This window comes from Limulus polyphemus, unplaced genomic scaffold, assembly GCF_000517525.1.
Source record: "Limulus polyphemus unplaced genomic scaffold, Limulus_polyphemus-2.1.2 Scaffold3486, whole genome shotgun sequence".
In the NCBI taxonomy this organism is placed as follows: Eukaryota; Metazoa; Arthropoda; class Merostomata; order Xiphosura; family Limulidae; genus Limulus; species Limulus polyphemus.
In genome coordinates, this window is record NW_013669096.1 from 98318 (window position 1) to 111468 (window position 13151).

Consider the following 13151-nt stretch of genomic DNA (forward strand, 5'->3'; position numbering starts at 1 on the left):
TTATATTAAACTATAGTAACTAAATTAAAACTAATAATTAAAGGTAATTTACCAGATATTTGTATTAATTATTTGTTATTAGTATTGATAATGCAAATAAGAAAGAGCAAAAGCCCAAGCACTGATGTATTAGGCACTCCGCTAGTAATAGTGGTCCAGTTTGACTGGATTCCAGTCATGAATTTGATCCACTACTTTAATTTTTGTAGAGAAATTTCACGAGAGTTGCATATATATAGTCAAAGGGTTAAAGACACTTAGTGGATAAAAGTTACTACACTACTAACCATATTGTAAATTAAAATCTGTTGTTTATAGCTATGAAAGGCATATGAGATTAGTTTGAAGAAAGATCAAACTGATAAACATCCATATTGACGTTCCCATTCACTTGTACTTTATACAAATAATTTTATCAGTATCACTCAACTTGGCTATGCTTGATTAAGTAATACACAAAAAGGTAAATACTAATCATCATTATTATTTCTCAGTCTGCTAAACTCAAGTCAGAGTTTGGATCAACATCATTTTTCCCTCTATTGAACTCAAGTCAGTTTCTAGTTGTAGCAGTCTAACTTCATATATTAAAATTCTTTCTTAAAACAGACAAGTTTTGAAGATTAATTTTATTACTTGTAGTGAGTTATTTGATAATTAATATAATTTATTAGTGTGTCACCCATTTCTACAATATTTGATTTGATCTAGAAATGTTATAAATTAATGTTGTACCAGTTTGAGTAATACCTGTAGGTCCATTTATTAAAGATTGTATTGCTGAACCATAAATTACAGAAATATTCTGTTGTTACATGGTCAACACAGTGGAGGTCAATATTAAAACCTTCCCTCATGATATGTTTTTGGGTTCATGCTCATGGAAGTCATGAGAATTTCAGGACTCTTTTTAGACAGAGAGAATTTCATTATCTTTTTAGAGTGCTTTTTTGAAATGTACGATTGTGTCTCTCAGTTACATATACAGTAGGACATATGCATAAAATTATACAGGCCAGGCTTTCTTAAGTGTCCATTCTTCAACTGGAAAATGTTGAAAAAAAATATCTTTTCTTATAAGTATGATTTATACAGTTCTTGAAAATATAACTACTGAAAAATTTTGCACTCGGGCAACATTCTGTCATATTTTTCCACCTAGATGAAGATGACTACTGTTTTTCACTGTGTTCTCCTTTACCAGATTATATTGTACGTAGAATAAAAAGGCAAAAAGCTAACAATTGTAAGAAGGTTTTTCCTTCTGCTGCCTTTTTTCTGTGATAATATTTCAGTTGTCAACTTTGTTTACCATCCATTCTAAAAATACAAATGTGAAACCCATCACTGAAATGTATACCACCTCTGTATATTAGCAAAGACAGGTGTAGAAATTACAGATCATAAATGTAAGCTTTTATTATAATGTGGAATTATACTAAGAAGTACAAAGTGTAAATAAGGAGTTGAATTTAAATGGTGATCTCCTTTACCCATTCTGTGAATTACTTTACATGCATTTCACCATTTCCCCAATTATCTGTTTTTAAAAATAGACCCCTAATTATTGTTCACAGATTTAGCTTTGTAATTTATCAGTTATTTAAACCTAAAACTACCACCACTCACACCATCTGAATGTTAGTTATATAGTTAAAGAGATATACACCTGTTATGTAATCCCACTTTCAAGGATCTTTCTTGCAGGAAAACCAGTTGATTTGTGACTGATACATTTCAAATCTACCCCACCCTTATCATCTGCACATGGTGGGAAAAGCATTATGCACTCTATATATTCCCCTCTGAAGAAATCTGAAGTAAAGGAGAACATGTAAAGGAGTTCAAGCAATTTCATGTTCAGTGATTTTTATTGAAGAATGCAATTTACTCTTACCTTTTCAGTTATTGATAACAACAAATGTCTTGGCTGTTGTGTATAATGATATAACAAATTGGTATAATCTGAGTATCTACAGTAGATATGTGATTAAAGGTGATCAGGTGCTTAAAAAAAAAAAATTATTACAAGCTCCAAATGGACATACCCAAAATATTTCTTGATACCCTGTATTTGGGGTATGATCAAATCAAATTATATACTTCCTGGATTGATTTTAGACTCTGATCTTTTTATTTACTCAAACATTTGTAATTACTGTCTTGAAAATAAACAACCGTAAAGGAGAACACATGATTATGATGAGATGTTATTTTGGAAATTTTTATATGTGAAAAAGTAATGGGACAATTAGCTAATAACAAATTTTCAAAACATAAATGTTTACTAATTAATCACAATAAAAGCTTGAGTCATACTTACAATTTTTGTGTTTGTGTTATTACTTTGAAATTACATTTTTCTGCTGGCAATATGCTACTTTTAACACCCCACCATTGTTTATTTCCTTGGTTTGCTGGAAAAACTTAACCTCAACGTATTATATATGTTTGGAAAGTTCGATCTGTCATCTATCATTTAGAAATTATTATATGTTTGTGTAAGGTATGTACTCAGAGAAATTTGCCCCAGAACAATGGCGACATCAAATTGGACACTTAAGAAAGCCTGGCCCATACTGCCCAAAAAATCATGACTTGGTATTAGTGCTGGGAGATTAAATTAGTTAATCACTATAATTGATTAATGTCACAAAAATAATCAATTAATTGAAATAAGTTTTTCCAATTATTTGAGGTATCTAAGTAATAAAAATAATGTTGTTATGATTTATTATTATTATTTTCATTTAATTCAGAATTGTTGAGTTTTATCAATAGGGGATTTTGGTGATTTTTAAGTAATGAAAATAACAAACAAGTTCACACACCATTGGATTCCACAGTCACAAATTAGTAGATTTACATTGCAAGTTCAATTATGTAGTTGAAAGTATAGGAGAGATTTTGTAATCATATTGGTTGTAAACTTGAAATACAGTGATTGACAGATACGTACCAGTAGTAACCTGCATTATTTATATATGTAGTAAAGTTTAATAAAATGCAATAAGTAACAGCAATACATTTCTGAAATGTAAAAACACCTATTGATTCAAATTACAAATGTTTTTAACTTAATACAATGTGAAAAATGTTCCAAATATCATCTTATAAACAACACTGGATGAGTGTATTCAAAAGTCATAGCCTTGAAACCCATCATTAAATATGCTTGCCCTTTTAGCCATTGGGGCATTATAACATGATGGTCAATCCCACTATTAGTTGGTTGGCAGCTTAGAATTATGGATGGTGGCAGATAGCCTTAGTAACTTTGTCATAAACATACAAAAGAGTTTGTTTTCTTCTTGTTTATTCCCTAAAGATTTTCGAACTTTGTAAAATAAAATTATTAGTATCAAAAGTTTTATTTTCTAAACTTTTCTTTTAAAACTGGACTTAATTCTAATTTTTTGATGTTTGATTTTAAATTTAAACTACTTGTAGAATATCTATAAGACTAGGTTTTTACTTTAAAATAGTATGCATTTATCTAATAAATTAAATGAGTTATGGTTATTTAATTTCCTTTGTTTAACCCTTTGGATGCTATCATCAGATTTAACTGACTTGACATTTATAACCATTTGGTGCAACAAGCAGATTTACCCCACGGTGTCACAAAAAAATTTCCACATTGTGCAACAATCGGGATACTCACTTCCGTGAATTGCCTGCCTTAATACAGCAAGTATGTATATCACCTAGCCAAAGTGCAATTAGTGGATTTTGATATTGAAAAAGTACTGAAAAAGGTCAAATTCTAAATTTCATTTTTGGTAGACAATTGACACTTTTCGAGAACCCACTCAAAAATTAATTATGCACTCAAAGGGTTAAAAAAAAAAAGACTTATAAGCTTGAGTACTATGCTCAAATATGAGGTTTTATTAAGGTTCATGAAACATTATCTGGAGTAGTAAAATAAAACATCCTCAGTCGTTTGTTTTTTATTCTACCCAATGTTTTGGCATATGACTTTTTCAAGGGTCTATGGGATGTCAGAAAAACTTTAAAGTTTGTTGTCATAGTGGAAATGATGAAGGTTTCAGAAGAATTGGAATCCACACAATGTTGGGAGATAAAAGCAATAAGATAAAATCACTGTAAAAATAAACAGTTTCATCCATTCAAAAATCTTAAACAGAATTTTGCTGTAATTTTAGAGTTAATATTCTATCATGTTAAGCCTGACAAAGAGGAGTTTATCAAATGTTGCTAGATAAAATATATCTGTTTCTATAACAATGTTATGCTTTTACAGTGATTTTCTTTTATTAGCTTTAGAAATAGCCAGTATCCCACATACTACTGTGTTTAGTGTTTAAAGCTTTAGAGATATCCAGTATCCCACATACTACTGTGTTTAGTGTTTAAAGCTTTAGAGATATCCAGTATACCACATACTACTGTGTTTGATGTTTAGGGCTCTAGAATACCACATACCATGGTGTGTTTGTTTAGTATATAGGACTTTAGATAAATCCAGTATACAACATGTGCTTGATTCAGGTTTTAGGCTGTAGACACTGTATGTGATGACACAGATTGTTTTACACATTGTATCAAAATAGGTATATTCAGGTGTAACTGTTTACCTGTTGGTATGGATAAACTATGAAGAACATGAAAAAAAACAATCTGTAGTTTCATGATTTTTATCACAAATTTTAATCCTCTTGGTTTATGACACCCGTGGATCATATTTTTTGGTCTTGACAATTATAATGTGTGAAGTTGTAAAAAAAAGTGCTCAAAAGTCCTTGATTTCACTTGAAAAATATTGTACAAATGCTGTAGTGTCACGAAAATCAATTAATCAAAATTTGTGTTTCCAGTTATCATTATTTTTGATTATTTCAACCATATCCAAATCTTATCAAAATAATCAATTAATTGATTTCATTGATTAACTTTAATTGATTTTCAAATTCTACTGGATATAATAAACATGCAGATATCATTTGCAATTTAATTACCTAGACAAGTAACCTCCTCCCAAAAATGCAGTTATTCACTTTTGAAAAGTATAATACTTTAACCCCCAGTTTTAAGGGGTAATGACTTGAAGAAGTTAAATCTTCACGTAGTTAAACAATTTTAGGTGTAAATTTCATTTGAACTTATCCAGATACTCATTGAAAAGAGAAATACCAGGTTCAAATATTCCTTATATATTTTGACTAATTTTTTATTAGTTAAGTCAGTGAACAGAAATTCAAATTATTAGCTACTTCAATATATCTGCAAGTTTCAAGACCATTTATTATAATTAGCTGATTCATGTCATGACCTCCTATCTTTTCGAATTGCATTAAGATAATGAACTTTTCTGGCACTAGGATTTTGAGGTTTCTTTAAGATTTGTTTACCACAAATATAATTTAGTAAGAAGTGAGTGATGGTAGATTTAAATATGAAACTGAGATATCAAGAAAGTGGTACCTAAATCAAAAGATTGATTATAATCCTATGTCATTCATAAGTTCTAGCATCCTGACATGCTTTTGTTATTATTTCTTTGTAGTTTAAAGTGTTCATTTGGAATTCATAAATGGTTTTTAAACAGTGCAGGTATTTATCTAACTGTCTGTGACTCTTTTTCAGGAGACTAGCTGAAGCTGATAAAGATTTAGATGGATATGTTGGACGTAGTTGTATATGTGTAACACTGAACAACTATGGTGAAATAAGATGCCAAGTAAAATGTCAAAGAAGGTTGCTGGGCTTATTATTAGGAGCAGGAAAAACATTATGAAAGATGGCTTCATTGTAAGTTATGCTGATTGTGTGGTCATTGTGAAATAGTTATGTTGCAAGCTATGCTCATTGTTTGGTCATTGTAAACTAAGCTCAGTGTTTAGTTGTTGTGAAACATGTTCATTGTAAACTAAGCTCAGTATTTAGTCATTGTGAAACATGTTCATTGTAAACTAAGCTCAATATTTAGTCATTGTGAAACATGTTCATTGTAAATTAAGCTCAGTGTTTAGTCATTGTGAAACAGGTTCATTATAAACTAAGATCAGTGCTTGGTCATTGTGAAACAGTGCTTAGCTTTAACCATTGTTTAACTTGTTGCTGTATTTGATTCTTCATTATTTAATGTTTGTGTATTTGTATTTTATTCATTATTAAGTGGTTTTAATTTACAAGTGAATTTACATGCATAGCAATGAGTAATTCAGATTTCAATATTGATTTGGTCAGTTGTTTTGTAGGACAGATAAATAAATATTTCTTATGCTTAATACAGAGTTGTATGCTTTATTTTCAGACATCGGGAATGGGTGAGCCGAGTGTTTATCATGCTGCTGCTGTGATTTTTTTAGAATTTTTTGCCTGGGGATTATTGACAACTCCAATGATTACAGTAAGTATTATTTTGTTGTTGATGTTTTGAATGTCTCCTTGTTGGCACTACTGTCAACTCCAGTTATTAACAGTGTTACCAAACAGAGCTATACATAAAGACCATAAAACAGTTGTGTACACTAGGTTTCCCTCTCTCAAGTTGTAGTAGTAATTTAATCCTGCTTGCCTTTTGTTTAGTTATATGGGAGAATAGAGGTTAATCAATAATCATTTATAAGAATGGTGTAGCTTAGTGTCTCATCTACAGCATTGTCATTAGCAATTTGTGTTATTATAACAAAGACAGATTTTAGTAAAAAAATTAGTTTAATGATAATGAACAACTAATTAAAACTGGAAATTTATATTAATTATAAACAGCATCAAAAAGAAGTGTTTCTGTTGGTCTGTATCTCGTTTCTGTGTCTGTTGAGCTAAAATTTGTTCCAAACACTTCTCAAATCTGTTATTGAAGTCTTAGATAAGTCAAGGTCATGAACTCTAAGATTTAGATCTATAAAGGTCAAACTCATGAGCTAAATCTTAAGATCTGTTAAGATCAACGTCTGTGATCTGAGTGGAAGCTTAAATTATTATGGTAAGCAGAAAGAAAAAGTCATGTTAGAGGGATATGTGCAGCAAACTTTTACTGTAGTATATCTTGAAGCAAACCAACAAATTTGGATTTTTCTTTAAAGTTTTTTGATTATTGAGCATCATGAAAAGTGGCCCAGCATGGCCAGGTGATTGGGGAGCTCGACTCGCAATCTGCGAGTCGCGGGTTCGAATCCCCGTCCCACCAAACATGCTGGCTGTTTCAGCCATGGGGGCATTATAATGTGACTGTCAATCCCGCTATTCATTCGTAAAAGAGTAGCCCAAGAGTTGGCGATGGGTGGTGATGACTAGCTGCCTTCCCTCTAGTCTTGCACTGCTAAATTAGGGACGGGTAGCACAGATAGCCCTCGTGTAGCTTTGCGCGAAATTCAAAACAAGCATCATGAAGAAATTGTAGAAGAACCTGTTGATAAAACCAGATGTTGTTAATTATATCTGATAGCATGGCAATAAAAGTAAGGAGTATGTGTTTGGTAAACCATTTTATAGCACATTAAGTAGCTGTATCTTAGCATTATAAGAACATGTTTGTCTCCTGTGATATCGTGGTTTGTGTTACTGGGGGCACTGTCTTTTTTTCTTTTGACCATGGTGTGTGTTTAGTGATTCATTCGTTTTTTATATTAAAAATTGTTAAAATGTTTCTGTAAAAGTACAAACCTAAACATTAGTCCCTGTCAATGCTGACATTAAGAAACACCTTGTACTGTATATAACATTGGAAAGATGAGTTAAATGAAACATTTTACTAATCTGTACAATGTGTCTAGTTCTTTAAAACAAAAACGTTTGTTTTCCAGGTTTTAAATGATACATTTCCTGATCATACTTTCTTAATGAATGGATTAATAATGGGAATAAAGGTGAGTGGAACCATTTTCTGTTATCATATAATTTGGTACAATAAGAATCTTAGTCCCCTGTTTTTTAGATATGGGCAGTTTTTACAACCAACTTATTACTACCTCACCAATCTTGTTTTTTTTTAAATAAAAATTTTATCTTTTTTTTTTGTATGTGAATAACATATATAGTTAAGTTCCAAACAGCTGGTGCAAACATTTCAAGAAGCAAGTCATCACATGTGAACTAGAAGAACTCTCTCTTGTCTATTTGGCCACATTTTCTCCAGTGTTAAAAGCAGATCAACATATACATACATTATCTTCAATAAAAAGAAGAATGCCAGTAGTAATGACTAAATTTTAAAACCTCTGTTGATATCAATTTTTATTAATGTATTGCTGTAACAACATCTAGATGTAATACTAGTTTCTGATATCAAGGAAATGGTACAATATCATCAGTTCTTACATCAATCCATTGCTCTCGTTAAACTATCACTTAGTGACTTATCTGTTCAGATGTACATGAACATCATCAAGATGTAATACTTGTCTCTAATACCAAGGAAATGGTACAACATCATCATTTCTTACATCCAACTTATAAGCAAAGAAAACCACAAAATGCATTACAAACTGACTGAATAAATATACAACATGGGTAGTACATGTTCTTACCAAAACAAGGGAATGATAGATGAAATATTGAAAAAGAGGGTGAAATGTTTTTAGGATAAAAAAAATTAGTGTTAATTATTTCTTAAGTTGCTTTCTGGGATAAGAGGACCTAGTGATGTAAAAGTTGCAACAAAAATATTTACCCAGAACAGAAATAAAATGCTCCGTTAAAAGCAGTATTTATTATTTTTTAATATATATATATATACATATGTTTGTTAGTTTTAACAAAGTATTTTACTACTTAACAAGCATTCTTCCAGCTCTCTTTAGTCCTAAGGTTAAGCCACATATTTTAACTTGATCACATCTCTAATGGAGCTTAAACTTTTCTAACATTAAGTTAAATCCTTGCAGTGCCTTTGCAAGGCACTTTTTGGCTGGTGCTTTCAAACTTTGGTTTCAGTTAGCCACAAGTATATAAGAATAGTTACCCATTCTCCCTGGATGGGATGCCAGTTCCATCACAGGTTAATCCCTAGCTAACAGCTGGGTAGACTGGAACAAGTGGAACATAGTGTTCTGCTCAAGATACAACGGCATGATGTGGGTCAGCCTCAAATTCATTACCAACTGACGACAAGTCCAAAGTGCAAAGCCACTGAGCCACGCTGCCCGTTGTAAAAGTAAACTGATGATATCTCTGAGAACAAAAAAATATTAAACTTGTCTAATGCATCCAGCAAAGATGAATTTGTTAGATGTGCTTAGAGACTAGCTGCTATTATTTTTACAGCAAGAACAAACGCTGTAGAAAAATATAGTTGGATTTCCCTTTTCAAAATAAGATTTCAAGATTAAGCAAAGAAACTTTGAAAACCAAAAATGAAGAAAGTCTTGGCAAATCCCAAAATAAATTAGATTTCATCAAACAAAGAAACAAATCAGTTAAGAAGTGTGAACATCTGTCATACCAGTTTGGGGTGGAGTTATGCTTGTACAGATTCAGACTCCTACACAAGATAGTAAGCAGACTCTACAGGGATATACCTACTGGAGGGATAAAAAAATTCAAACCTTTCACAAACTAATATTCAAAGCAAATAACAGTGCACAAAAGAGTAGTATAAAAAAATGGAATTTCTCCAAAATTAATAGGTAGATGGTGTCCACTTTTCCAAAAACGTTGGGTGGATGGAATTCACCCTCAATACTCATACCCGGGTAATGAATTTTCTTTTCATACCTATTCAGATGTTTCTACATTGTAGAATGTGCTACCTGGAAATGAAGTAAGATTTTGAATTCTTTCATTATATGAAGTTATTGAATAAATAGTGAGCAAAATGTGAAGAAATTATTCTCTCCTGAAGTTTCCAAGTAAGTTCCTATAAGAAACTGTAACAATTTAACAGTAAAAACAGATTTTTACCTCACTCTGTGTTACATAACCAGCCCACCACTGCTGGAATCCTGGTCAACTCACTCTGTGTTACATTATCAGCCCACCATTGCTGGAATCCTGGTCAACTCACTCTGAGCTACATTACCAGCTCACCACTGCTGGAATCCTGGTCAACTCACTCTGTGCTACATTACCAGCTCACCACTACTGGAATCCTGGTCAGAACTCACTCTGTGCCACCACTGCTGAAATCCTAAAATCTATTATTTCAGACATTGTCTATAAAAATGAAACCTTTTGTTTACCATTGCGGTTTAATTGGTATACCCATTTTTCATATTCCCTTAATGAGGATTGTACACATTATACATTGTTCACATGCTCTTCTATTCCTTTAACCCCATTTACTTTGCATGTTATGAGGTTTTAGTGGCTTACATTCAACATTTTATTAGATTACTTTGATAAGGGTTTCTTCACACTTAAGTTATCAATATACAGTTTGTAGAATATTTTTTCCACATAATTTGCAATTAGTCAAACAAATGTAAATGTTTTGACACTCCATTAAAATTTCAAATTTTACATATTTGTACACTTGATAATATTTGGAGTTTATTGTATAATGTATAAATTGTTTTTAACACTTAACTATTATTGTATTTGAAATTTTAATGAATATTCTTTCTTGAACAATTAATGATATTTGGCTCAAGTATATAATCAAAAATAAGAAATGAGTCTAATTTAATATTTTCAGAAGGAATGTATCCAATACTTATTTTTGTTTTTCAGGGATTTCTATCTTTTTTAAGTGCACCATTGGTAGGTGCTCTGTCAGACATCTGGGGGAGGAAAGTGTTCTTGTTGTTGACAGTCTTTTTCACATGCTCTCCTATTCCCTTAATGAGGATTTACACATGGTAAGCTTTCCTCATGCTTTCCTGTTTCCTTGATGAGGATTATACTCATGATAAATTGTTCACATGTTGTCCTATTCTCTTAATGAGGATTTACACATGGTAAGCTTTTCTCATGCTTTCCTATTCCCTTAATGAGGATTTACATATGTAAGCTTTCCTCATGCTGTCCTGTTCCCTTGATGAGGATTGTACACATAATAAATTGTTCACATGCTTTCCTATTCCCTTAATCAGGATTTACACATGATAAATTGTTCACATACTCTCCTATTCCCTTAATGAGGATTGTTCACATACTCTCCTATTCCTTTAATGAGGATTGTACACATGATAAATTGTTCACATGCTCTCCTATTCCCTTAATGAAGATTTACACATGGTAAGCTTTTCTCATGTTTTCCTGTTCCCTTGATGAGGATTATACATATGATAAATTGTTCACATGCTTTCCTATTCCCGTAATGAGGATATACACATGGTAAGCTTTTCTCATGCTTTCCTATTCCCGTAATGAGGATATACACATGGTAAGCTTTTCTCATGCTTTCCTATTCCCTTAACCCTTAGTAATATGAGCTCCACATTCCCCAAGTGATTTACAACTTATAATGGCATGAATAGTAGTTAGACATGGTTGAAAGGGTAATCAAAGGGCAATAAAATAATAAAATTTAAGTATAAATAGATGTATACAGTTACAAGTTTAAAGCTACTTAGGATAAATAAATGTAGTTTCATGTTACAATTTGAAGTCATTTTAGAAAGAAGAAATAGGTAATTTAGATTTATTGTGATTTTTTTTTTAGTGGTTATGAGGTCAGTCAAATTGACCAACCTTGTATAGTGTTGGTGGAGAAAATAACAGATACAATACAAAGTTTTACTGAAAACAAACATTTGAAATGTACTTAGGAGGTTTTAGAGATTACACAAATGAAATTTCAGATTTTTGAGATTAAGAGAAGTATTTTTAATTTTAACATGAAAATCACTTTGCACACAGACTATTAAAAACAAATACTCGATATATTGACGGACAAATCTTTTTTTAAATTTATTAGAAATACTTCACTGAAAGATATGATTTTTTGTATGTGAAAGATTTGTAATATTTACTGAAAGACTGCCACATTTTGTGAAGATATACCTACTGTATTAAAAATTAGTAGTATTAAATCTATAAAGACACAAGAGGTCACATGGTCGGTCAAATCGACCAACCCCTTATTGAGAGAGTTAATGAGGATTGTACACATGGTACATTGTTCACATGCTCCCCTATTCCCTTAAAGAGGATTTACACATGTTAAGCTTTACTCATTCTCTTCTTTTCCCTTAACCCTTTCAAGATGGGTCATAGGTGAAAGGCCATGTCATCTCATTTGTTGACTCGCATTCAAAATTTTATTGAACTACTGTTTCATGAATTTATGTCAATAAGTTTGGTATCAAACTGTAGATTATAATTCACATTTTAAAACTATACATTATTCAATTTCTTAATTTAAAAGTAAATATTAAAAAAAAACAGATAAACATCAATTTTTGTGTGTCATGTGGTATGTTGAATGCAGCACTGGTTCAGATTAGATGTTTTTAAAGTCAAAATACTAAGTCTATAGTTTTGAATGACTTAGAAACTCAAATTAACAATATTGACAAGCTAGAATATAAAATATGAGCCTCTTTTCTATTTGCTAAGATATTGCTCATATAATAAATCAAACACAGTGGCACCCCACCTACCTCTTTCCATTTTAGGAAACACTCCCTTATATACACTTACTTCTATATATGACATGAATAACCAATCGGAAGCTCAGAATGTCCCCCTAGAGGTTTTCTCAGCCTTTCTAACGTGGCTATTTCCATTTCATTCTTTTGAACCAAGCTGTCAATGAGGTAGGTTGTGTCTTTAGTCTGCTCGAAATTTAATTTTTTTTTAAAGTAAAATGCATCTTAGTTACTAAGTGTGATAAATTATAGTTGAATTCTATGGTATTAATGTAGTAATTTATGATTTTTTAGTTATTCAAGTGTGTATATATATATATATAAAACCTGAAAAATAATTTTGTTTCGTATTTTCCACATGCAAAATTTTTAAAGGCTTAGCAACCTATGTCAAACAGCGACTGAGTTCAAAGGTCATAACTAGAAGAAATAATTGTTTGCTTTACTTCTTTATTTACTATGTTTTAGGAAAAATATGTTTAAGAACTATATACATATATAATATATAATAATTGAAATGTGACTGTATTTTACAAACACAGCCAAGACAAGTTACTTTGTACAGGCCAAAGTTCAGTTTTACAGTAGCATGAGTGCACCTGAACCGTGTCATTGTAACTTCTGTATTGTTAGCCAGGCATGGGTGAAAGG

General features: G+C 31.4%; 1 protein-coding gene across 1 annotated transcript in view; it reads left to right on the plus strand.

Moving 5' to 3' along the window:
- Window positions 1-13151, plus strand: part of LOC106469438 (hippocampus abundant transcript 1 protein-like) — a 25736-nt gene that overhangs the window by 3276 nt on the left and 9309 nt on the right. Inside the window, exons 2-5 of the mRNA XM_013929932.2 lie at window positions 5611-5775; window positions 6281-6376; window positions 7776-7838; window positions 10639-10766. Of these exons, the coding sequence (XP_013785386.1) occupies window positions 5698-5775; window positions 6281-6376; window positions 7776-7838; window positions 10639-10766 (365 nt within the window). The 5' untranslated portion in view covers window positions 5611-5697. The remainder of the gene's footprint in view (window positions 1-5610; window positions 5776-6280; window positions 6377-7775; window positions 7839-10638; window positions 10767-13151) is intronic.